This window comes from Perognathus longimembris, chromosome 24 (assembly GCF_023159225.1).
Source record: "Perognathus longimembris pacificus isolate PPM17 chromosome 24, ASM2315922v1, whole genome shotgun sequence".
Classification (NCBI taxonomy): domain Eukaryota; kingdom Metazoa; phylum Chordata; class Mammalia; order Rodentia; family Heteromyidae; genus Perognathus; species Perognathus longimembris.
The window spans coordinates 7,797,701-7,824,346 of NC_063184.1; the positions used below are offsets into that span (position 1 = coordinate 7,797,701).

At 39.6% G+C, this 26,646-nt stretch overlaps 1 protein-coding gene across 2 annotated transcripts in view; it reads right to left on the reverse strand.

The window, feature by feature from the left end:
* The window catches only part of LOC125341474 (bifunctional heparan sulfate N-deacetylase/N-sulfotransferase 3), a 139,572-nt gene that overhangs the window by 42,353 nt on the left and 70,573 nt on the right, over positions 1–26,646 (reverse strand). For both annotated transcript variants that reach the window (XM_048333535.1, XM_048333536.1), the window contains exons 5-6: positions 21,015–21,200; positions 16,235–16,363 (exon numbers count right to left, since the gene is read on the reverse strand). In XM_048333535.1, coding sequence (XP_048189492.1) covers positions 16,235–16,363; positions 21,015–21,200 — 315 coding nt within the window. The remainder of the gene's footprint in view (positions 1–16,234; positions 16,364–21,014; positions 21,201–26,646) is intronic.

The following is a 26,646-nucleotide window of genomic DNA, read 5'->3' on the forward strand; positions in this document are numbered from 1 at the left end:
CCTCCTCCTCCTCCTCCTCCTCCTCCTCCTCCTCCTCCTCCTCCTCCTCCTCCTCCTCCTCCTCCTCCTCCTCCTCCTCCTCCTCCTCCTCCTCCTCCTCCTCCTCCTCCTCCTCCTCCTCCTCCTCCTCCTCCTCCTCCTCCTCCTCCTCCTCCTCCTCCTCCTCCTCCTCCTCCTCCTCCTCCTCCTCCTCCTCCTCCTCCTCCTCCTCCTCCTCCTCCTCCTCCTCCTCCTCCTCCTCCTCCTCCTCCTCCTCCTCCTCCTCCTCCTCCTCCTCCTCCTCCTCCTCCTCCTCCTCCTCCTCCTCCTCCTCCTCCTCCTCCTCCTCCTCCTCCTCCTCCTCCTCCTCCTCCTCCTCCTCCTCCTCCTCCTCCTCCTCCTCCTCCTCCTCCTCCTTTATTCCTGTACTAGCTAGCCACAACAGAGAAGAGACAGAGGCTGTGTCTTCATTTCCCACTGAGGGTTTCCTTTTTCCAATGGGCTGGATCTGAAGGGTGATAGTGGTGATTAGGAAAAGCTTTAACCTTGAAAGAAGTTCACTACTTTGACTTTTATACAAGACTGGCTATAGAGAGACTATAATATTACAAAAGTGACTTTAGGACTTTCATTGTATGAGCATGACTTCCCAAACTCTTTGAGGGTTTTATTTTCTCCTAGAAGTTGAGAGGAAGTAATTTGTGAAGAGACATTTAAAAGAATTTAGCATGTTAAATGTAGGAATAAAAAAACCTACAAATTATAGAGGGGATAGCAATACTAAAAAATTGCAACATGATTGTCTCTATAGTTTTGAAGAATGAGTCCATGGACACAGAGGGAAGTGAAATGACAAGTATCTGTTGAAGAAAAAGCTAAGCAGAGCTTGTCTAGAAAGGAGGGGTCTCCCTTGACAGCACTGCCTCTGTGAACTGTGCAGCTGTTAATAAGGTGTCTCTAGGAAAGGAGATCATTAGACAGCCTGTGATCATGTCATTCCCCAGGCCCAATCAGACGCTCCATGCATCCTTTAGCCCCTCTGACTGGGTGCCCACTCCATGCACACTTCTGTGGTCCAGTCAGTCCACTGTCAATCTGCAAGTCTTCCAGGGACAATGGACCATGATGTGATGCCCAGGGACCACATGTGTGACTGCTCAAGGCCATGGGAGGGATGCTCAACCAGAGGGTACTTCTGCCCTTACTGCCTTTTTTCTGCTCTCAGTAGACTTGTGTATAGGTTTTATTATTCTAAACTCAAATTCAATAGTAACTACCATCATTTTAAAGTAAACATTTCAGAGATGTACTATAAAATTTGCTACAAGTTCTAATCTTCTAAGTGACATTTACTAGAGTTGAAAGAAAGAACAGGATAAAAAGAAGCAATGATGGGCTGTGCAGTCTCTGCCTGCCTGAGATTCAGCCACTGACAAAATGGCACAGACAGACAGTTGTGAATGTGGACAGGCCAGTCCACACTGAGAATCCCCATTCGTATTGAGTTCTTCGTCCTCAAGCTTTCCAATCCACCTTGGCATTGCCTGCATTACTAAAATAAATGAATGTAGAGATCTTTTCCTGCCTCATTCCAGGCTGAGAGAATTTTAGTATGTCTGTACATCCTCGCAGCAGGCAGAGGAAAACCACACAGCTGGGGCTGTTGTCATTTGCCATAGGTGTATAGTTTAGCCTGAACATTTAGTAAAAGGGCCTCTAGTTTTGGTTTCCTACCATGTGAGGTAAGAGAGGGCACATTTTATCTGAGGAAACCATTTCAATTCTTTTGTTAATAAGATAGGAAGAAAAGATATTATCTTACAGGTTTGTCTTGTAAAGAAAAGAACATAAGAACTAGCCTCCTGTGGCAGGCTCTTAATATCCATCCTATGTATTTTCTTTGCATTGGCAAAGAGCAAAACACTTAGTTCTGTGATGTGGTGGATGGGATCAAAGGCCTTATTCCTGCCAGACAAGTACTCTAATATTGTGTCATCCTGGGCCCACAAAGAGACATCTTGTATGTTGATTCTATACTTTTCACTTTCTGATTGGTTATTTATTTATTTATTCATTTCATCATTCATTCATTCATTCATTCATTCACCAGTCCTGGGGCTTGAGACTCAGGGCCTGAGCAGTTTCCCTGGCTTCTTTTTGCTCAAGGCTAGCACTCTACCTCTTGAGCCACAGTGCCACTTCTGGATTTTTCTGTTTATGTGGTGCTGAGGAATCAAGCCCAGGGCTTCATGAATGCTAGGCAAGCACTCTACCAATAAGCCACATTCCCATCCCGATCTGGTTTATTTTTATGTTGCACTTTTGGTATGCATTTTCCTTCACAATTTCTGGGCACATTCTTTTGAGTGTTAACTATTTTCTTCCAACTTGCACATTAAGAGATGTTAACTTTTTCATTTGCTCAGATTTCTGCACATTCTTTCATATATCAAGGTTCTAAGTTTGCCTAGCTTATCCTTTCATGTTGAGTCATTTTTTATTTTCCTATGCATCCTGCTAAAGGTGTCATTTCTGCATGTAAATTTTGCTCTTCACCTTGTATTGGTGACTTTTGTTGTGATGGTAATTTCTCCCTCAGTCATCATGTAAAAGATCTATCAGGCTGCTCTGAGCACAGTCTTGTACCACAGATGTGAATTCTAGTCATGAATCTGTCCACACATCATGGAAAAAGGGAAAACAACTTTTAACATCTTTTAAACCAGGTAAGTTAGTAAGTGGAGTCACTACTTGGCAATGGGTGAATAATACTGGTTAATACATGATATTAATATGACTCTGGAGAAATGAATGGAAATAAAGGAACTGAGAGCAAGAAGTTTCTAAAAGATTGAAAATAACAGTGAGAAGGAAAAGAAGAAACAGAAAGAGAAGTGAATGTTCATTTTTCCACAGCTACAGGGAATTTAGTTGGGAATACTAGCATGAATAGGCTATTAGATCTATTTGATTAGATTTTGGAGATTCTTTTGGGAAAGTCTTCAGGTGTGTCTGGGAAATGAAACTGTCAATGAAGTCAAAGATAAATTCTGGAGTATTGAATTGATGAAGTAAGACAAGGTTTAGGACTAATGGTACCATATGGGCTATTATAAAGGTAGCATTAACACCTCTAAAAAATGGTGACTGTCCAAGCCAGAGATCTGGGCATGCATTTCTTTTATGACTCTGATGAGGGTCATGATACAGTGGGAAAGAAAGCAATGGCATGGTTGGTTCAGAGCAAAAGAAATGACAAAATTATACATGACACCCAGGAAGCTAGCCAAAAGCCAGTCACAGAGAACAAGTGCTCAGAAGGACTACTGAAGACTCACTCAAGGACAGGGGCATCTAGGTGAAAGACTCTCAAGAGAATTCTTTTGAGGCTCAGTATCAAGGAGAAGGATAATGAAATCAGAGGGAAGCTGTGCTAGATTTTCTTTTGTATGTGTATGAAAGCTCAGGAGACCTTTTAAGTTGAAAATGGTGGTGGAACCATTTAAACACACACAAAATGACATCTGATAGTAATGTTTATGTTAGCATCATGCTAGCAAAATATTCCATCTCCCTTCATTTGGAAACATAAATGCATCAGGACCATGCTGGGCTATGTTGTTGAGATTGCTACACCACTAGAGTTCCCAGTTCAGTTAGTCATGCAGAATTACAAATCCAGATTTCAGAATTTTAAACACAATGGTGCATCACTTCCTGTGAAATTCACTGGATGTGATTTCATTGGTAAATGGAAAGTAGGGATCATTCGCGAAATAACAGAGTAGGATTTCCTGTGCAGACAGATGCTTTTTATCTTTATAAACCCTGAGCTGCTTCTTTTTTCTTTTTAATGCTCTGAGAAACTGGAAACTGATATGATTTTTCATATCAAGTTTAGTTTACCATATGGCAAAGAACTCACTCAGACTGTCTCCAAACTTTGCTGTTAACAGTTTCCAGCCTACACAGGAAGCGAAGCTGTGCTGCCGACGCCTTCCTACTCCCTGGGAAGACCACAGAGAACAGCCTAAGTTAAACCACAAAAATCATGTTTATACAAAGCGTAGCCTTCAATTTAAATCACAGTCGCACAGAAAGCTTCGGTGGATGCTTCAATCCCAGTTGTAAGCTGTACTAGCAAAAGACTTCAAAACATCTCAATAACAAAGTAGCTGTCAACACAGTTCTTCAGCCTTTTGGAAGAAAAGCAAAGGGCAGGTTCTGAACTTTGAAAGGCCTTGGTTTTGCTGTTTTTAACTCTTCTACTGGATTTTCAACTCTTATACAAATAAAACAAGAGAAACACTGCATCTATCAAGAACCCTTGAAACACAGGTATGGTGTCCTTTGTGCAAAGCAGTTGTGCTAAATTTCCTCTGTACTGTTGAGTACATGGGAAATGAAACCCAACACAGGGGCTGGGGATATGGCCTAGTGGCAAGAGTGCTTGCCTCGTATACATGAGGCCCTGGGTTTGATTCCCCAGCACCACATATACAGAAAATGGCCAGAAGTGGCGCTGTGGCTCAAGTGGCAGAGTGCTAGCCTTGAGCAAGAAGAAGCCAGGGACAGTGCTCAGGCCCTGAGTCCAAGCCCCAGGACTGGCCAAAAAAAAAAAAAAAAAAAAAAAAAAAGAAACCCAACACATTATTACTTCAGGGTTATCTATGTTTCTGTCTTGTCATCAAACAATCGCATGGCTTTTGAGCACTTTAGCTATTTTTGACTTAAATTTTTTTAAAATTTGCTTTCGTTATCCACTTCTACTGTGTCATTCGTTCTTCCTCTCATGATCTAATGTTGCTTATAGAATATATTTCATAGAATGAGAAACTAGACCAAGAAGTGTGGCTCTAGTCTGCTTAAAAATGAAAGGGTCATGTCGTCAAAAGAGCTTATGACAGAACAACAAATGAACACAGCAGTTTTTCTATTTCTTTCCCTTTGGTCAAGTATGTATTCTTTTTCAACACCAGTTTTCCTCATCTGTAAAATATCTTACAAAGCTGGGCACTGGTGGCTCATGCCTGTAATCCTAGCTACTAAAGAAGCTGAGATCTGAGGGCAATGGAAAGTCCACACGACTCTTATCTCTAGTAATCTACCAGAAAAATCTGCAAGTGGATCTGTGGCTCAAGTGTAGAACACTAGCCTGAACAAAAACATTCATGGGCCAAACCCAGCCCCAAGTTCAAGCCAGAAAACCCACAAAGCAAACAAACAAAACCCAACCAACTAAACAAAAAAATCTTCCTCAAACCAACCAAACTTAAAACCTCATGGAATTGCTGTCAATGTTAAATAAGATAACATACATATAAAACAGTTTCATAATTAAATAGGGTCATTAAATAAGGTCAGGGGGACCAGCAAATAGTGCACTGCCTGGCACAGGTAGAGTCTTTTGTTCTTTTTCCTTTGAAAGCCTGGCTGGCTTGGTTTCTTATTCTCTATTGCAATCCACCTATTTAATAGAGGGACATAATGGAGTTAGAGATAGCTGAGATATTACTACTAATATTGTTCCTGTATAGTCTTTATTTGCTATGTTGAGATTTCCTCCTATTCCAAAGTCTTTGTGTCATGAAGGGGTGATGGGTTTTGAAAATATAGGGTATCACATTAATTCATTTTTTGTATATTTAATCTCCATTGGGGTGTGGCTCAAGAGACAGAGTGCTAACGTTGAGCAAAAAGGCTCAGGAGCAGTGCTCAGGCCCTGAGTCCAGAATTGGTACTAAAAAACAAAAACAAAAATACAAAACAACACCTAGCTTTTAATTTTAATTGTGCTTTTGTCCTCTGTTTTGTTGATGTTTGCTCTAACAGTAATTATTTCCTTTTTGCTAATTTTGAGCTCATTTGTTCTTTTTTTCTAGTTTCTTAACATTCCTTGAGGTAGAGTAATTTGAGTTTTTTTATTGATATAAACTTTATAGAATTGCTTTTGCCAAACTGCATAAATTTTGGCATGTTTCTATTTTCATTTACCTCAAGATATTTTCTAATTTTTCTTTTTCTTTCTTCTTTGATCTCCAGAGTGTTAGAAATGTTTTTTTATCTGTACTTATTTGTAGATTTTTCACTTTCCCTTCTGTTCTTGACTTCTAGTTTGTCTGTGGTTGGAACTGATACTTGGTATGATTTTTAACATTGAAGGAAATTTTTTTTGTGCATTGACATGTTCTTTATGCTGATTGCCATCTGAGAAAAGCATATTCTGCTGTAGCTGAATGGAATAGTCTGTCTTTTAAGACAATTTGCCATATAGCATTGTTCTCATTTTCTGTTTCTTTATTGATCTTCATCCTGAATGTTCTACTGTTGAAAATAGTTTATCATGATCTACTGTGTTTCTATCTTCTTAGTCATTTCTTCAGTACTTCATGTACCTAGAGGTTCTCATATTTTATACATATAGATTAATAACTGTTATACATTGGACACTGTTCTTTTTTTCAAATTTTTATTATCAAACTGATGTACAGAGAGGTTACAGTTTCATACGTTAGGCATTGGATACATTTCTTGTACTGTTTGTTACCTTGTCCCTCATACCCCCCCTCCTTCCCCTTTCCCTCCCCCCCGCCCCCGGAGGTGTTCAGTTCACTTACACCAAACAGTTTTGCAAGTATTGCTGTTGTAGTTGTTTGTCTTTTTTTACCCTGTGTCTGTCAAATTTGGTATTCCCTTTCAATTTCCTACTTCCAATACCAGTATACACGATTTCCAATATACTCAGATAAGATTACAGAGATAGTGTAGGTACAACCACAGGAAGGTGATACAAGAACATCATCAATAGAAGCTACAGATACACATGGGACGTTGAAAGTAGTTACAACTGTGATATAACAATTGTCTCCATAACATGGAGTTCATTTCACTTAGCATCATCTTATGTGTCCAAAATCAATTCCAAATGGATTAAAGACCTCGAAATCAAAACAGAAACTCTGAAAACACTAAAGGAAGGAGTAGGAGAAACACTTGGGCTCCTTGGCGCAGGACAGAACTTCCTTAACAAAGACCCAGAAAGGCTACAAATCAAAGAAAGGTTGGACAAATGGGACTGCATCAAACTGCAGAGCTTCTGCACGGCAAAGGACGTAGCTCGCAAGATAAACAGAAAGCCCACAGACTGGGAGAAGATCTTTACCGGACATTCAAAAGACAAAGGCCTCATCTCTAAAATATATGCAGAACTAAAAAAATTACCTTCTTCCAAAACAAAACTGCAAAGAACCAATAGTCCCCTCATCAAGTGGGCTAAAGACTTACAAAGAGACTTCTCTGAGGAGGAAATGAGAATGGCCAAGAGACATATGAAAAAATGCTCTACATCACTGGCCATAAAAGAAATGCAAATCAAAACAACATTGAGATTCCATCTCACCCCAGTAAGAATGTCATATATCAAGAAAACTAACAATAACAATTGTTGGAGGGGATGTGGCCAAAGGGAACCCTACTTCATTGTTGGTGGGAATGTAAACTGGTTCAGCCACTCTGGCAAGCAGTATGGAGATTCCTCAGAAGGCTAAATATAGAACTCCCCTATGACCCAGCAGCCCCACTTTTGGGTATCTATCCAAAAGACCACAAACAAAATCACAGTAATGCCACCAGCACAACAATGTTCATCGCAGCACAATTTGTCATAGCGAGAATCTGGAACCAACCCAGATGCCCCTCAGTAGACGAGGATCAGGAAAATGTGGTACATATACACAATGGAATTTTATGCCTCTATCAGAAAGAATGACATTGTCCCATTTGTAAGGAAATGGAAGGACTTGGAAAAAATTATAATAAGTGAAGTGAGCCAGTCCCAAAGAAACATGGACTCTATGGTCTCCCTTATTGGGAATAATTAGTACAGGTTTAGGCAAGTCATAGCAGAGCATCATAAGGCCCAATAGCTATACCCTTGTGGACAATGTTCTTTGTCTCTAGTGCTCCTCCTTTATTTCAGCCAGATGCCAGAGGTTCATGGCTATAATCCTTACTACTCAGGAGGCTGAGATCTGAGGATTGTGATTTGATGGAAGCCCTTTCAGGAAAGCCCATGGGACTCTTATCTCCAGTTAACCACCAAAAAGCCAGAAGTGGAGCTTGGGGTCAAGTGGTAAAAACCTCAGGGATGGTGGTCAGGCCCTGAGTTCAAGCCCCATGACTGGCATACACACACACACACACACACACACACACACACACACACCAAAGTATAATATTTCTATTTTGGGTCTTGGTCTTACATTTACTAAATATATACAGTCTTGAAAATATCTTAGTAATCATTTTCCTTAGCATATCAAATGGATGCAATTTCTAAAATAGTTGGGTTACTTATGCATTTGTCTTCAGTTTTCACATTTGCATCTATTTGATATACTGACACTCTTTTTATGTTTATTATTCTGACCAAGCAAAGCATTGCATAAGTTAAAACCAAAGCTATACTTAGTATAATATTCCCCCCTTTTACCTTCCTATCCCCCTCCACTCATTACTCTCACACATAACAATTTCATTATTTTTGGTGATCCTTCCCAGTACTTTTATACAATCTAGTATATACTACTTACTACATGTATGATTTGAGGCTAACCCTTATTCTGTTTTTATGTGCATATTTCTGGTGTGAAATAGCCAGTCTCGTACAAGTAGATACTCAAGTTATAACTACTACTTCAAGTACAAATAATTCTGCCATAAAAACCTTTTAAATTGTGCATTCAAGTGATGTATAAAAAATAGATCCTTGAAGTAGAGTTCTGAAAGTAGAGTGGGCACACCACAGGCCAAATGTGTATGGAGACTTCTTAGTGGTTGTTGAGCTTCTCACTGAAAGGATAATGTCCTTTTGCATTCCTACTAGAATATATGAGTACCTTCATTTTCTATAGCCTTGCTAATTTAATTTTTTCTCCCATTTTTTGACATCCAGTAGAAAAGAAATGGTGCTTCAGTATATTTAGCTTTGCATTTCTGTCATTACTGGTGACACTGAATGTCTTCCCAAAGGCCTCTGGAGATGCTGTGTTGAGAATTAATAAAAGTTCTGTCAGGCAAGCCCTCTTGAGGAGAAATGAATCCTGGGAGTGGGTACTTCAGTACAACCAGATTGTCCTTCAAGTTCAAAAGATATTATGCACCTGCTGGCATGGAGGGTTAATGAGTTACCACTCATTCAGAACCTACCATGTGACAAAATTTTTATGTTTTTTGTATACAAAATGGGACTTTTTTTTTAAATGAGGGAACCCTCAAGTTATTAGAAGATGAAGGTATAGGTTATAGTAAGTAGAGAAAGTTATATATTGGGGTTAAGCTCAGGTACTGCTAGAGGAGACACCCAGAATCAAACACTGGAGTGTTGGGGGAAGTGTGTGGATGAGTGACACATGAGCTCAGAGTTTCACAAAAGTATTCTGACTTGAAGACACAGAAAAAAGTAATAAATTCTATTCAGGAAGGGAAAGGTGAATAGTTTAAAGCAGCCGGACTTGATTTGCTTGTTTTTTTTTTTTGTCCTCCAACTGAAGGACTTTCTGTTTATGACGAAAGCTTATGGGAAGTGATGAGAGGATTAAGCAAGGAATTGTAGTATCCTTTGCCAGCTCAATTTGAGAATCCAACTCCCTTGGAGGAACTTCTTGGTATCCTAGATTGGTTATTTGGCATTTTTCACAAAAGTACCAACATTGTTGCTCATTTTAAACCATGGTGTTTGGCCCAGCTTTATTCTTCCCTCTGATATATGGGCTGCACATGGGGACCATTAGCTTGTTTTGGGTTCCAACATGATTAAAGGTAACCAAAACAATACCAACTTCCATTTCCAGTGACCTCTCTGATTGCATCCCCAGATGCTGAGTCCTACTGGAACCAGGGCAAAGCATAGAGGAAGGTCATAGGAACGTTCATTGTGATTTGTAGGACTCATGTATGGATTAATTTATGTGGCATGACTGACTTGGAACAAATGCTTCCATTTCTCTTCTACTGTGCATATCAGAACAATTCCTTCATATGTTCTTTTTTTTCTTTTTTCTTTTGGCTTTGGTAAAGTGTAAGTATCCAGGTGCAAATGATTCAACTAAACACAAATGAGAAATAAGTTGTCTAATTGACTCCATTACTTATCTGCTTTGTTATAGTTCTTAATAATAGCCAGTCTAAGTCATTTTCTTAAGAGTGGATATTAAAAAATGACTCTTGCTTTCTTACTGTTTTGTAATCATTCAATGGCATCTAATTGCAATACTGTAGTTAATAGTAAAGAACATTACTGGTAGAAAAACAGAGCCAATATGGAGGATAGAAAATGCCTGAAACAGTTTTGGTGTTGTCTGAGTGTATGCCAGTATTGGTGCTTGAACTCAGGGCCATGGTGCTCTCCTTTAGCTTTTAGCTAATATAGCTTTTTTAGCCTTTCCCTCAAAGCTGGTATACTACTACTTGAGCCACAGTTCTGTGTCTGACTTTTTTATGGTTAATTAGAGATAAGAATCTGATGGAACTTTCCTCCTTGGGCTGGCTTTGAATGGCAATCCTCAGATCCCAGCCTCCTGAGTAGCCAGGATTATAGGGGTGCTGCACTGGTGCCTAGCAATAATGTTGATTTTACAGGTTTAAACATCTTGTCAGTTTATAAGCAACATCAGTACAATTTATCATTTGAAGAGTAAAGAACACAGCTGCTTATTTATAGTTCTTTAAAAGTACAGAAGACATTTTCCATTAGATATAACTACTTATCACAGCCTTTCTCTACACACACACACACACACACACACACACACACACACACACACACAGAGTTTAACTTAACACTAGCCTTTTCCTAGGTAATGCCCTACATTTCAAATCATTTACAAATGCCCCAGAGCCAGGTAACATAGACCAATTAGGAGCCAATGTATGTTACACCCAGAGTGTAAAAGTGGCGTATTGCAGCAGTACAGCACTGAGTAAGAGCTAGGAAGAACAAAACTTTCATCAGAAAAAATACTAGGGTGTCTGTGAGCAGCCTGAGGCACCTCATGCGGAGACCAGCTGCTCCCCTGATTTCAGGAGACTGACCAGATCACCTTTCTAGTCTAAGGGCTCATTGTCCTGTGCCAAGCTAACCCCCCTCACTTGTGAAGACCCATGAAAGACTGGAGACCATTTACAAAAATTTCTGAACCTCCAATTTCCTTTCCTTGCAAGCAGGGAATCTGCTCTGAGGCAGTTTTATTAAACTGGCTGTTATCCGCAGTTGGATATACCATCAATCAAGTCAAGGCCGACAACCTCACTCTCTGTGCTTCAGTGGATCATCTGAAACATGAAGTGACCTCTCACTGCCTTGCAAACATGTGAGGAGGCACAGTGGGAAGCACAAAGATGAAATGTGTGGAAATCTCTCAGAGAGGAAAGATTCCCCTCTCAAACTGAAGAAAAATGCACAAATAACCACCCCATGAGGCAAGTGTTAGACGTAATTTGAACCGAGTAAATATTTTGTCTCTGATACACTGATAACACAAAATAATTTCATTTCTGTCTTTTGCTGCTACATTGTTATTGTGAGTTTTAGTGTAGCAGAGAGAGAGACAGAGAGAGACAGAGAGAGAGAGAGTCTGTGTGGTTTCTGGTTGTGAGGGTAATAGGTATTCATCGTAGATCTGAGAATATAATTATGAACCACCATGCCCGCTTGATTATTGAGATGAAGGTCTCATGGACTTTTTGCCCAGTTGGGTTCAAATCACAACCCTCCTTTTGAGAAGCTGGGATTGTAGAGATGAACCTCTGTGCACAGATCTTCATTTAACTTTGCTACCAGGTTATTAGAAAATCTAGGTTTTCTTCCTTGACAAAAGATGTTACGTTCTTCATAAAAATTGTGTACAAGGCAGCCTGGCGAGGCACCAGGAGGGTTTGGGAATAATAAGCAGAGCCATACTTTGCTACCAGACAGGAATAGCCGCATAACACTGGAGTGCAGTGGGGGTAGGAAGCACTTGGAACGAGTCTGCAGGAAACATTATAAAAATACCAGGTGGGGGCCATGAGGCCGGAGGAAGCAGCTCCTGAAGAAAGGTGGCCACTAAGCCATGTTTTAAAGCATGATTAGGAGTTATGTTGAGTTATAAGCCACAGTTTATGTTAGAGTTCTCCAATGACTTAGAAAAAAATTCATTAGTTTTCATTGTATTTCTCATTTGGGGGTCATCTTCAATTCTAACACCTTTGACGTAGGTCCCATTTTTAATTTTTTTGTTGTTACCCTGAAGTGTGTCTCAAATTTACCTGATCACAACAATCACCTAAAATATATGATAAACATGAGATACACTTTCCCCTCTGGAGATTCTGAATATTTCATATAAATTGTTTTATCCCGTGTCTCAGGTAGCTTTTTTTTTTCTCAAATTTTTATTATCAAACTGATGTACAGAGAGGTTACAGTATCATATGTTGGGCATTGGATACATTTCTTGTACTGTTTGTTGCCTTGTCCCTCTCAGGTAGCTTTTTAATAGCATGTTCAGGAGCTACTTTCCTAGTGTGTAAAGATGCTCTGATCATTTGTTTTCAATAAAAGCTGTCTATTATCAGAATGTTTCCTAGTACTAGTGGAAAGAAGAGGAAGAAATATACTCTTTCCATTAGGAATAAGGAAATTGTACTAGAGGAAAGATCAAGGCACCGGCTTGTTAAGTCTTCTTAACAAGACTGTAGTAGTTCAAGAAATAATAGCAAGAATTGACAACTAGGATGGAATCAAATGAAAAAATGTCTGAACATCAAAGAAGAGCACCTACAGAATGGTAGAAAAATCTTAGGCAGCTATCAATATGACAAGAGAATAATATCTAGAATATAAAAAGAGCTTGAAATGTTAAGCACCCAAAGAATAAATAATGCAATTACTATGTGGACAAACAAATTGGTTAGACAGTTTTCAAATAAAATTATGTCCTTTGCAGGAAAACAGATGTAACTGGTAATCAGTATGCTAAGTAAAATAGGTGAGACTTACAAAGAAAAAAATACATTTATGTGCTATTTAGTTTATCTCAAAGGATCTCAATTTCAATAAAAACGGTATAAAATAAGCAACTACCTGGGGACAAACTAGTGGGAGGTGGGTGGGTGGGTGGGAGAGACTGTAGGGGTAAGGGAGAATCTCACGGAAATACATTGCATAAATGTATGAAAAGTTCATAGGAGACCCATTTTATAAAACAATACATATATATATACTTGCTATGATTAATATACACCAATAAAAGCAAATAAAGGAATAAAAAGTTGTTTTCTTTCAGATGAATCTTATAGACAAGCACATAGTGTACATGACCAGGCAAATTATGCTGTTTGAATCTAATGTGGATTAATTTCTATTCATGCAACCTACCATCTTGTGTGAATTTTGTGGTTTTCATTTTATCTCCCTGCTTTTACTCCCTGTTAAGGTACTCACGACTTACACCATATTTATGCTTCTTCTTTGATAAAGGAAACACAACTTCCAGTTTATATTTGGAGATTTAGGCAGAAGGGTGTTGAAGGGATGGAGAAAGAGTGCTATGTGAAATTCAGAACATAGAGACAAAATTTAATAAAAGGTGGGCATACAGGTACTAATTGCTGGTTCTGTGAACTTATATATAGAGTATAATAATATTTATTTTCCTTGAATATCAGCTAAGAGTGGGAAGAACATGGATCTTCTGGCAATCCCAATTATTTTTGGATTAGTAACAAAAAAAGCTTTGGTGTGAGACATACGCTGCTGGCCACTGGTGTGTGGGCACTGGGAATGTGCCTGTTGCCCAGAAGCAGAGGCTCCAAATGTGGGATTAGAAAGCAGAATGCTAGAGGAAGGAGATGACATTGTCATTCAGAACATCTGGGAGGGGAAAACATGGTTCTCAGAGGGACAATCCTGTCTGAATGAGGATTCCACTCACCACATTCAGGATGCTGTAGAAAGGATGACCAGGTCTTCCTAAAACAGGTGGAACTGGAGCCACTAAAACGCACCCCTACCAGTCTCTTTTCTACAGCATATGGAGGGATTTATATATTGAGGCTAGGTGTACTCTGTCAGTGAGGCCTTCTTGCCATTTTGATCATTTTCAGTTCTCTGAACCCGTGCTCTGATTATTTATATGGGTGCCTCAGCGGCAGGTGAACTAATCAACTGTGTCATGTTTCACGGAAAGCCCACACTGCCTGGGATTTGCATAGCTTCCACCCTGGGTACATCCTAGCACACCATCCCCTGCCATCCTGAACAACAAGAACCCCCCCATGGCCTGTTTCTCACACTCACATGGACAGTGACAGCTTTTCCCAGTGGTAGAATTAAATTGACAAAAGCTGGGAAGCCAATAAGACTTTAAAACAGGGTGTTCTCATCTAGCTTAAAACTAGGAATCCTAAATTAGGAAAAAAGCAGAATTCACAAACCTGGAAGGTTCTTTCCTGGTAGTAAAGGAAATTTGTAATACTGTTTTGCAAATGGTAGAGGTAACCATGATAAGCATATTTAAAAGCAATATTTAAGGAACTTTATAGGCACCAAAGCGACCAAGAGTTAAAGGAACTCAGAAGAGTTGTTCATAGTTCATGGCTCAACCATGAGAGGAAATGTAAAATGTCAGAGTCTTGTAAATGAATGTTACTAGTAGAAATGTAAACATGAATATTTTAGTGGAGTCTCCTGTCCATAATCACACATTGGCTTAATTTCTTTGGCCTGTGGGCTAGTGGCTTTATTTAAAAGCCAAGAGAAGGCTGTAGGCTGTGACTTACAAGATACTGCCATTTGTAAAAGACAGATAATCTAGGAGAATCCAGTTATGGTTCTGTTTAACTCGGAATAATTTATACATTAGGGACTGGAAGAGGGATAAACTAGAGGGATAAACCCCCAGAAGGCTCAATGCTGCACTATTCCAAGCCATCCTGACTTTTGAAGACACTGGCAGGTTTTCCCCAAGGATGAGTTATCCTTAACTTCTCTGGCATTTTTGTAAGATGCTTGAAAAATAGGGCCAGTGTGGACTAGAATGAGATGGTGAAAAACATGTGCATTTTGATTTGCAGGAGCTAAAAATGATGGTTGAGACAGGAGTCTTGCAAATGTTTTTCTGTTTATTTCTAATTTTAGCTGATAGGATTTTTTTGTTCATGTTTAGAGGTAATTACAGTTTTTCATCTTGCATATTGCTAATACCAGGGGCAAACCCACACATCTAATAAATAAACTTTAGCTTCCCTTTTTATGTTCCCTCACAAGGGAAAAATCACTAAAAGCTTTTCCTTATACAGCTTACTTCAATTAGTTCTTCTTTCACTACACTATTTATAAGACTTGCCTCAAGCAAATGTGCAAATGGTTCCTCATGTTGGTGATACCCAAGTATTAAGAAATGAAGGAAGCAGAGCAGTGGCCCATTAAACAGGGTTGTTCTGTAACCTAGGAAGGCGAGACTTAACATGAAGGTAGAATAGTGACCTTATTTTCTCATTTAATTCTTTGTCTTTATGGGAAAGGGAGTGAGAAAGGGAAAGAGAGGGGGAGGGAGGAAGAAAAAGTGAGTGAGGGGGAGGAAGAAAGAGAGAGGTACAATGGTTGCTTAAGCAAGAAACAAAACAAAACAAAACTGGTACTTTGTATTGATGGAGAACTACTAGTTAAAAAATCTATTACACAATAGCAAGAATGTCTAAACTCAGCACATTTTTTCAACACAAAGGAGGGTCTGGTGTCTTACTTTGCTTACTCCGCCATGTTAGTCATGTCACCATTGCTAATAGAATTGATGGGTCTTCTGCTGTAGATGTGATTCAAGTCAGTATTTTTTTTTCCTGGTCCTGGGCCTTCAACTCAAGGCCTACTCACTGTCCCAGAGCCTCTTCATGCTCAAGGTTAGCACTCTACCACTTGAGCCACAGCACCACTTCTGGCTTTTTCTGAGTAATTTATTGGAGATAAGAGTCTCAAGGACTTTTCTATCTGGGCTGGCTTCGAGCTGTGATCTTTATATCTCAGCCTCCTTAGTAGCTAGAATTATGGGCATGAGCCACAGGTGCCTGGCTTCAAGTCAGTTTTTATTCAAGTCAGTTTTAGAGCTTAGACTTCATGTTAGGTTTTGATTTGACCCCTCCCCCCAGTTGTTAGAATGGTTTCCATCCACATTGTAATTTTTCATTATTTATTTGAAGAATAACTCCAAGTACTTACTGGGTTGAGTACCACAGTGAAGAAAAGTTCACCTCCTTGGATGCTCTTGTCCAGCTCCCTCGGACCTCCTGGGTATTCTTTGTAGAAAATGGTGTGAGTGAAAAGCCCACAGGTCTGTCTTGGAAGAACCTAGTGGCAAAATGCCCATGTAAGGAAAAAAGCTCTTTTTAATTACTCTGTGGAAGTAAGCACTTCACTTTTGTTCTTATGAAAGATGATATTATTGAGCGCTAACCAGGACCTGAAAACACCCTGAACAATCTGGGAAAGAGAGGATGATATAAGTATGGAAGAAACCATGAGGGAAGTTAGAGAAATATTTAAAGCTAAAATAGACTTTGTATTATTTTAGTTGCTTTTCTATTTCAAAGGTAAAGGTCAGTACTTTTACTTTGAAGGCTAGCATGTAATAGCTTCTTAACAAATAAAAAGGAACAAAACATTCTAAATAGTGTGTGTAATTGTTTGTGTTACATAATAATTTCAGTAAGCAAAATGTTAAGGGTAACACTTTCTGCCATATTGTATACATGCATTGGTGTAAATAATGTCAACTGTTAATGTGCTGCTTCAGAAATGACATTTTTAATTAGAACAAATAATCTGAAACACAACCATAGTGTCTGAAAAGATTCCTACAGGTTTCTGTGAGTGACCAAAATTCTATGGGTGAAGCTGACAGTTCTAAAACAAGGGGTTAACTATTTGATTAATAGCTTTTTGAAAGTATCATAAGCAAACTGATAAATGGTGGCCATTATTTGCCTCTACTACACATTATTTTATTTTCAAAGTTTTACAGATTTCCTGATAAAATCCAAGTGTAATTATAGATTACAATACAAAGCTATGTGAGATGGTACATTTTTTTCATTAAAGCTCACATGAGGCTCTCAGGATGACCTATGTTTATACATTTAAAGTGCATAAAATCAATGAATATAGTTTGGAGACTTGCAAGTTGTACAACATCATACCTTGGCAGGTGCTCTGCTTATGTTCCTAAACAAGCTCCCTAATGTTTTGATTAAAAGCATATTTTGTTCAGAAAAAGCTGCTCAAGACTTCCAGTATTTTGCATCCCTTTACAAATATACTAAGATTTGTTGTTTTTAGTTTGAATTTTAATTTCTTTCTTGAAAAGTTTTCTTAGGAAACATAATTCTCAGCTCAATATGTTGCTGAATAAATCAAGCCTTTATTTCTTATTTACTTTGGTAAACTTGTAAAACTCATACCTTGTTTATATCTCTGTATTTTGTATCTGTGTCTCTATAGCTCACTTTTATCTTGAAACACTTGAAGGAACTTTAGTTTGAATAAAAAAAGTATTAGCTCTGGTGATGTTTATGTTTGCAAGCATTGTTCACTGTCATAATATTATACACAAAATTAAAAAGAAAAAAGGGATAAGAGAAAAGCCATGCTAAATGAGAATGTATTTTCTGGCAATCCTTGGAAATGGCATTTCCCAGAATGTAAACCTTAATATAATATTCCTTCATCCACTTATGAGATACTTCTTCTAATCTTGATGCCCATCTAGGGGAAGGAATGTTTGCAAAATATTTTTGTTGGCCTATATTAATTGTACAAAGAGGTTTTATTGCGCTACTTCTATGCATGTGTATAACTTTGATAGTAACTTTAATCATATTTACTCTTTTACTTGAAGGAATTAAATCAATGTAAGAAGAGATATCCAAAAGTGAGACAAGAAAACGCCCAGATCTGATTAAATGCTCGGTTAGTGCAGCATTATAAAAATGTGTGACTCTAAGTAGACTACCCTTTCGATTCAGTTTGGTTTCTTGCTTGGAAAACTAGGCAAGAGCTATAGAGTTCTCCCTGCGACTTGTTTGCCTAGTTAATTCTATTCTAAATGGAGAGCGGAGTGAAAAATAATTGAGATTTGTCTTTTCTGTAAGTTACTTGAATTGGGACATGGTGAAGACTGGCAACTCTATGAATGGCAGTCTGCGCATGACCGGAAGTCCTGTGAACACAGCGGTTCCGGGAACCATAGCATCACCAGAAGTCCACAGAACCCAGCAGTTCCGGGAGTCATAGCGCCACCTGAAGTTCAGGGAACACAGCGGTTCCGGGAACCCGAGTGTCACCGGAAGTCCTGGGCCCCCGCCCGAGATTAAGGAAATTCTTGGGCGTGGTGAGGCCCAACATGTTCCTTGGAACAGCTCTTTTGTGGTAGAGCAGGAACAAGAGACCTGGATCAGGTATTTGGCTGTGGATTATCCACCAGATCGGGTTCTAGAAGTGTAACACCATCAGATTTGAACCCAGGAGGTGCTGATGGAAACCTCATAGTCGCTGGCAACTCCCAGAGGGGACGTAGGTATGACGGCCTCGGTCAAGAGATAGGAATCTTTTGATATTGTAAGACAAACCCCATAACTTCAAACAGGCAAAAGTGCCAACATTGTTTCTGACCAGGAAAGAACATGGGAGGGCAGAGGTAGCTGCCAGCAGAGTTAAGGGGAGGTATTGCCAACGGGCAGTTGTGATGGTCACAGTAAGTAGGTAGTGTGTGTAATCTTGCTGAGGGATTGTTGGGTCTCTCCACACATGTTTAACAACCAGGATTAAGTACAGCTCTTGTTTCCCATTAGCTCCTTAGAGGAGGATGAAGATAAACATTGTCCATTTGAAAGTGCAAGGCTGCTTAGGGTTTAAGTACTTTAAACTTGTTTAGTTTTGGGGTGCCTAAAGGAATATAGGAATTTGGAGTAGAGTAAGATCACTTTAGGCTTCAGACTGGCACTGAGTGGATATATATTAGCATGTGTAAGACATGGCACTTGATGCTGAAGTGGAAAGGGGCAGAGCGTCAAGGTGAAGAGTGGCACAGACATGAAGAGCAGTCCTGTTGTGGGCCTCTTGGGCTGGATGTGTCTAAACCACGTGTTAGGAAGATACCAAGGAGGATGCAAACCAGGTTGATTTGAGGTCCTGGGTGTGGAAACTACTAGAATTCATCAAGATGAGAAAGGACAACTGAGGTCTCTCAACAGTGTTAACACTTGAACTACAGAACTGAATTAGGAATTGTGGAATCAATGAGTTTTCTGTTAAGTCTTTTGAGTTTGATTATTGGATTTTGCCTCACCTCATATAACAAACTATGGACTGACCTAAAGTTCACTCCTCAGGTACTGGCCCAATTTTCACCACAGTATCTCACTAAGAGAGTATATTGGCTCCTGTGGTCTCTTGTAGCTTGCTTGTATCTTTGTATCTTCCTTCAGATGGCTACTAGTTCTGTTCTCTCTCTTATTGAATAATCAAAGGCCTACTGAACATTTCTCACTGGGAACTTCTCACCCAGGTGACCACAAATCAAACTTTTCTATGTAAAAGTGGAACCAGGGGGACAGTAACATCAAAACAGGCTCTGTTAGGGGCCTTTATTAGCTATAAATTTTCCCATATTCAAAATACATTTATTTTCAGAAAGGAAGAAATGAGCACATCTCAAGAGATATAACCTAGCAAGTTTCCTGGCCCTAAGAAACAAACAAAACATCATTGAGTAAAATCATTTTAGAGATTTAACTTCACTATCCTAAGACTACCTATAATTTAAAAATGACAGAAGAGCACTGAGGCTTCTAAATTATGAGACAAGTCAGGTCTTTTAAACTCTCCCTGGCCAGAACCTGGCAGTTTAAGGCATGGTAAATTTATTTTCAGGGCAGAGGAAGGGCAGATTCAGATAAAATGTGGCCATTATATTCACAACTAGCATTTATAACATTTTAAATTAAAGGGACAAGTCAAGATGTGAATTGATACAACTTGAATGTCATTCTACCCTAAGTTTTGCAGACAGCAGGATATTGTCTGAAAAAAGTCACATGCTTAGTTCTTGAGGATAGACATCTGTTTAAAAGTATCAGTCTCACTCAATGTGACAAGTGGCTCATTACCTAGTGATTTTTGGGTTGTTTCTTCCTCGTGTGTGAGTCTAAATTAGTCCATTCCTAACTTCCCAAGTGCCTTCCTTGGATTTTAGAACTTGGAGAAAAAAAAACAAACCCTAAAGTTTAATGACTTTCTTTGGGAGGTCTCACAAACTATTAGGCAGTAATATTTTGGCAATATATGTTTATCATCATGGTAGGAAAAAAACCAAAACCAAAAAGCAGCTCTGGAGAGAATTAGTCAATGGATAGTAATCACCTAATTAACATTATCTATCATCGCTGCTTATTATTATCTGTTAATGATTATGCAGGTCTTCACATGTGGCTTCTTGCTGTGTAGTTTAATTTTTATTTTTTAGCTTGCTTTGTAAAAAGAAAAACATGGCTCATGCCTAGCAAAAGGGCAGCATGAATAATCTGCAGAGTTGGCATTAGTTTTATATACTATATCATACTATTTAGTTTTTTTAAAAAAGAAATAATGGCTTCTAAAATTATCTGAAAAATTGTAATGTTTCCCCAGTATTTTCACAACACTTTCTGTTTACCAGTATTAGTGTCAGGAATATTTACCATTTTGTAAGTTGCATTTGCAGAATTGTGAAGAAGTGATTTTAAAGAGAACTTTTTTTCCTTAGATAGGACAAATGAATGTCCTACATTGTGGAGCTTCTCCCATAGTTTATGCACCAAGGGGTATCAATTCAACATATTAGTTTGTGAGTACAAAGCATCTTGCTCAATGTTACTCCTTCCCTTGTTCTTCCCGGTGTTCGCTCTTTTCTCCTTCCTGTCCTGGGAGAATTAGTGGTAGGCTCTGTGTCGGGGAGCAGACTCACCATGATGTTTTTGTGGATGAAGCCTCTCCGGTACCTGGCTGGTTTCAGGTGTGGATATTCTTCTGTGCTGGTGATTTTAATGTTCCAGACCTTTTTCCAGGCCTCGTAAAGCTGAACGTGTACAGGGTAGACACCCGAGTGGTGGGGAGCCACTGCGTAGCCCATGTCGATGGGAATGCTGTGCTCCTAAGACCAAGCAGACTACCATGAGCCAAGATTCATTGCCATCAGATTCTTAGCACAGCATTTTGAAATATACTTTAAATACATTTATTTAAATCCATCACTTTATTAAAATAGTGATAGACATGTAGACCTCTGGACAGCATGAAGCTAGGCAACTGTTTCACCATTTTTTTTTTTTTTTTGGCCAGTCCTGGGCCTTGGACTCAGGGCCTGAGCACTGTCCCTGGCTTCTTCCCGCTCAAGGCTAGCACTCTGCCACTGGAGCCACAGCGCCACTTCTGGCCGTTTTCTGTATATGTGGTGCTGGGGAATCGAACCCAGGGCCTCGTGTATCCGAGGCAGGCACTCTTGCCACTAGGCCATATCCCCAGCCCTCACCAATTTTTTGGTCTTTATGTAGCCGGGCTTGAGCGTTGACAGGTCAGGCACATCCTTGTTTTTACTATTCACAATCCCCTCCCTCCCTCCCTCTCTTCCTCCCTCCCTCCTTCCCTCCCTTCCTTCTTTCCTTCCTTCTTCCCTCTCCTTTCCTCTTACTCCCTTCCCTCTCCATCCTTCAGCTTTCCCTCTCTCCTTCCCTTTTTTTTTATTTCTTTCTGCCCTCATTTTCTTTCTTTCTTGTTTGCTTTGTTGTTGTTGTTTTTGCCAGTCCTGGGGCTCCTGAGCACTGTCCCTAGCTTCTTTTTGCTCAAGGCTAGCACTCTGCCACTTGAGCTACAGTGCCACTTCCGGCTTTTTCTATATATGTGGTGCTGAAGTATCAAACCCAGGGCTTCATGTATACGAGATGAGCACTTTACCACTAGGCCATATTCCCAGCCCTTCTTCCTTTCTTATTTCCTTCCTTTCCTCCCTTCCCTCCCTTCCCTTTACTTCTTGCCTCTTCCTCCCTTCCCTTCCTTCTCTTCTCTTCCCTTTCCTTCTCCTTGAGCCACACTGCCAGTCCAGATTTTGCTGGTTATTTAGGATGTGGAGTTGGGAAGACTTTTCTGCTGGCTTTAAGCTTCAGTCCTTTAGATCTCAGTCTCCTGAGCAGTTAGGATTACAGGTGTGAGCTGTGGGCACCTGACTATTGCTCACAGTTTCAACTATTTAAATAACAAATGCTTGCTACAAATAGTATTTAGCATTCTCCATAGAGCAAAAACTAAGAATTAGAAGAACAGTGACTTCTCCAAGTCCACCAGGCCTGTTCAAAGGATTTTCTTTGTCTGCTGAAGTTTCTACAATGTCTGTTATATGTCTATTGTCCTCTAGCATGTGGGCCAATAATTGTTTCCTGAGACATCAGAACAAAGTAGAAAGTAGAAAATTACATAGAGCAATATTTTTTTTTTGAAGTAGACTCATAGTGACAGCAGCAGCATATCAAAGAACCAAATAATCTGGGAAATTAGATGACTTGAAATCTGATGTTCATACATAAAATAAGTCAATTTTTAAAAGGTTTTATTGGGCTTGTGGCTCATGCCTATAATCCTATCTACTCAGGAGTCTAAGATCCAGTGGATCACACAGCTCAAAGTCAGCTCAGGAAGAAGGATCTTCCACATCCATCTACAAATATAAGCATCAGAAAGCCAACTGAAAGCATGGCTTGAGTGGTATAATACAGGTTGAGCAAGCAGGAGGCTTTGATGTCAAACCTAGTAATGTTCATTCCCCACCCCCCAACCCCCGCCAAAAAAAGAAAGATCTGAAAAGCACACCTACACAATACTGCAGTCTTGTGTCACATGCTTCTTATTCATTTGCTCTTCCTTAGGCTATTTTCAATACCTAAAGTAAATCTAAAGTGAACTGGATAATTTTGGAGTGGTTTTGGACAGTTTCATATTGTGGTAACTGTGCTCTGCTTGAGGTGGTTCGTGAGCCTTGATTGGACTGTTGTAGGACACAGAGGGAGGATACACAGGCAGAAATGAAACATTTTTTAACAGATATTATTTTCCTCCTGAATGAGTCTTAATTTTTTTCTAGTTTCAATTACTTGATCATCTTCAAAGGTTCTACTTAAGTAGATTTCCTTTGAATTGGCCATACCTTTCGGCTTGCATGGACCAATATCACACACAGAGAGCCATAGTATGAGACTGCTAAGTGGACTGAACTGTGGAAATGCACTACAGATGTGAAAAGAGCGAATGAGGTGCAGAAAGCCTTGTTCCTGCACCAAAGTAATAACTGAAGGAGAAGAAAGCATGTGAAGCCCCTGAACACAGGAGAAGATCAGAGTTCCTGTAGCTCCTGTCCAATTCCTTCTGGTGACACAAAAGCCCCAAAATAGGATCCCAACCTAACAACTATAGCCCAATTTCCTATATCATCCATTGTTCCTCCCCCATTGCCTTAGGATTACCATCATGTCTTTGCTGTACACTGGACACATTCCCTCCCTCCCGCATTGGAAAGTCTCCTCTTTCTTGGTCATTGCTCAAAGCATAGTTCATTTGGAGATGAGGATTCTAGAAGTGGGAGGATGATATGATATGGAGTCCTGCAGGTAGACTGAATCACATCCATGTCGCTAAAAGATGGGAAAGAATGATTGGTATTCTTTGTTTTATCTGTAACCCTTGTAGACTTTTTCACAACTATGCATCTCTTATGTCTTTTAGTCCACCACTGAACCTGAATTGAAATATATCCTTGCTTTTTCTATATTAGTTTCTAAAAACTCAAAGCAATTTTTTTTTGTCAATTATGGGGTTTGAATTCAGTGCCTGGGCACTGTCCCTGAGCATTTTTGCTCAAGACTAGTGCTCTACCACCATGTACCACAGCTTCACTTCCAGTTTTCTGGTGATTAATTGATCTCACAGACTCTTCTGCCCAAACTGGCTTTAAACCACAATCCTTAGATTTCAGTCTCCTGAGTAGCTAGGATTAAAGGTAAGAGCCACCAGTGCCCAGCTCAAAGGAATTTTTCAATGACAGCCTGGTATATCAACACTGTGTTATTGTCAACAAAGGTCTGTAAAGGATTAATCCAAAGCAATTTAAAAGTGAGGGTGTGATGATAAAGTCCAGATGAAAACGAATTTCAAGGACAGCTTTTTAAGAAGGAGTAAAATAAAAAGAACTGTCACAAGTTTAAAACTTTTTGAGAAGCCTGGGATGAAGGCAAGGATGAAATCACTGTAGACAGGTAACATTATAAAGTTCAAGTGCCTGAAAATTTCTAAGGAATGTTGGTTAAAAGCTCAAGAAAGACCAGGTGCTGGTGGCTCATGCCTGTAATGCCAGATACTCCGGAGGCTGAGAGGATTGTGGTTTCAAGTGAGCATGAGCAGGGAAGTCTGTGAAACTCTTAGCTCCAATTAATAACAGAAAAAGCCAGAGGTAGAACTGTGTGTCAAGTGGTAGAATGCTAGCTTTGAGCAAAAGGAGCTCAGGGACAGCTCCCAAGACCAGAGTTCAAGCCAGAACTGGCAAAACCAAACCAAAACAAAATGCTCAAGACAGTTATATATGCCTTCAAGTAACCAGCTGGGTGTTCAGGAGCACTGTGTAATAAAAAAATAGTTTCCCTTATCTGGAGTTGCCAAACAATATTTGGAAAGCAATATACACAGTTGATGTTTTTCCTTCTGGCTTTTAAAAACAGAGTTTCATGTGCTGTTTGGGTCCTGGTATAGTGTGGCACAGTGGTAGAAAAGTTCACTCTTAGACTCAGACACCTATGAACCTCAGTGTGTAAATGGCAAATGGCTTGCCACATGCTCTGTTCTTAAAAGTGTTGGTCACAAGGGCACTTAGCATGAAGGGGTCCAGAGTAATGAAACAACACATTGAGCATAGTAGCTATGGCTCCCGAGACATGGCACACACTCAGTGGATGCTGGCCATTATTACTGCCGCTGCTACCATCCTTCAGTGCTTTTGTAAGCCACGTTACATGAGGTCATAGATAGTATGAAACTTGGTTGCACCCTTTTCTTTTTGGCAGAAGACACAGGAGAGAGGCTTTTCCTTCTCCTGTAGAAGATATACAAAAGACCAATAAATGAGTGAAGAAATGTGCAACAACTTCAGCCATAATGGAATGGCAAATCAAAATGACATTGAGAGTTCATCTCATGCCAGACTGAATGACTACCATTAAAACAAACAACAAATGTTGTACCTGGAGAGTCATACTCCTCTTTGTGCTTCTTACTCTAGGTAGGGTAAAAACACGGGTCACCACATGGAGCTTCTTCTGTTGAGTTGGAGTATCACAGATTTTCTGCCCAGGCAAGCCTGGAACTGGGATCCTCCTGTTTTCAGTCTCCTGTATAACTTGAGATAACAGGTGCATGCCCTATGTCCACTTATTGGTTAAGAAGAGGTCTCGAGCTTTTTAGCTAAAATTGTCTCTAAGCAATGCTTTTTGAGATTTCTACTTCCCAAATAACTAGTATTATAGGTATGAGCCACCAATAGTTTTACAAGAGGCTAGAGGCCTCTTTTTGGATAAAAGCAACACAAACCTATCATAGAAAAATGTAGACTCTCCTGTTTTGGAAGATCCAGCTATACCTAGGTTCTTGGCTGACTCTTCCCTTCCAAGTCTTTCAATTTTAGATTAAGCACATATTGTTTTTCAATCTGTAGCAGAAAGTCTAAAATTAAAATTCTACCTTAAAAAGTTTAACTTTCATTATGTTTTCCAGTGACCTTTGATTAAAAGTAGTGTCTTAGCTCCAGGTACTCTGTATTCTGTATTCCTAGTAGAAGAAGATATGGATCAAAAAGGCCAGGGAGTATGGCAATGCTGTTATAAAGTGTAAATTAAACACTCAGAGAGCCAGTGGAATTAATTTGTGTCCAGTCTTAACTCTGAGACTCCATTCGCAGCCCTGTCCCCATATCTGCTCTTCTTTTATGGTTCTGGTGTGTCATGAAATGATGCTATCAGTTAACCAGATGCTGTGTCAAAAGATAGATGTTATTTTGATATTTCTTATTTCTTCATCCTCTCCTAAGTTTATTCCAGTTATGGTTTCTCATGAGTACTACTTCCAGTATGTATCTTAAATGTAACCACTTCACTTTGTCAGCATTATCACCCTAGACCAATCCACTAACTTACCCCATGGCCTGTGAGTGTAGGTTTTTACTGTACAATTTCCTCCCTTGCCTTCTCACATTCCATGCCCTACAAAGCAGACAAAGAACTGTTTTAAAGACACAAATGTAACCATATGACATATTGAAAAGGTTTCCATGGTCATGGGGTGCTAGTGGCTCATGCCTGTAATCCTAGCTACTCAGAAGACTGCGATCTGAGGATCATGGTTCAAAGCCATCCCAGGCAGGAAAGTCCATGAGACTCTTATCTCCAAATAGCCCAGAAAACTGGAAGTGGCACTGTGGTTCAAGGTGGTAGAGCACTAGCCTTGAGCTGAAGAGCTCAAGCCCTATAACTGACAAAATAAAAAAAATAGCAAAAAACAAAACATTT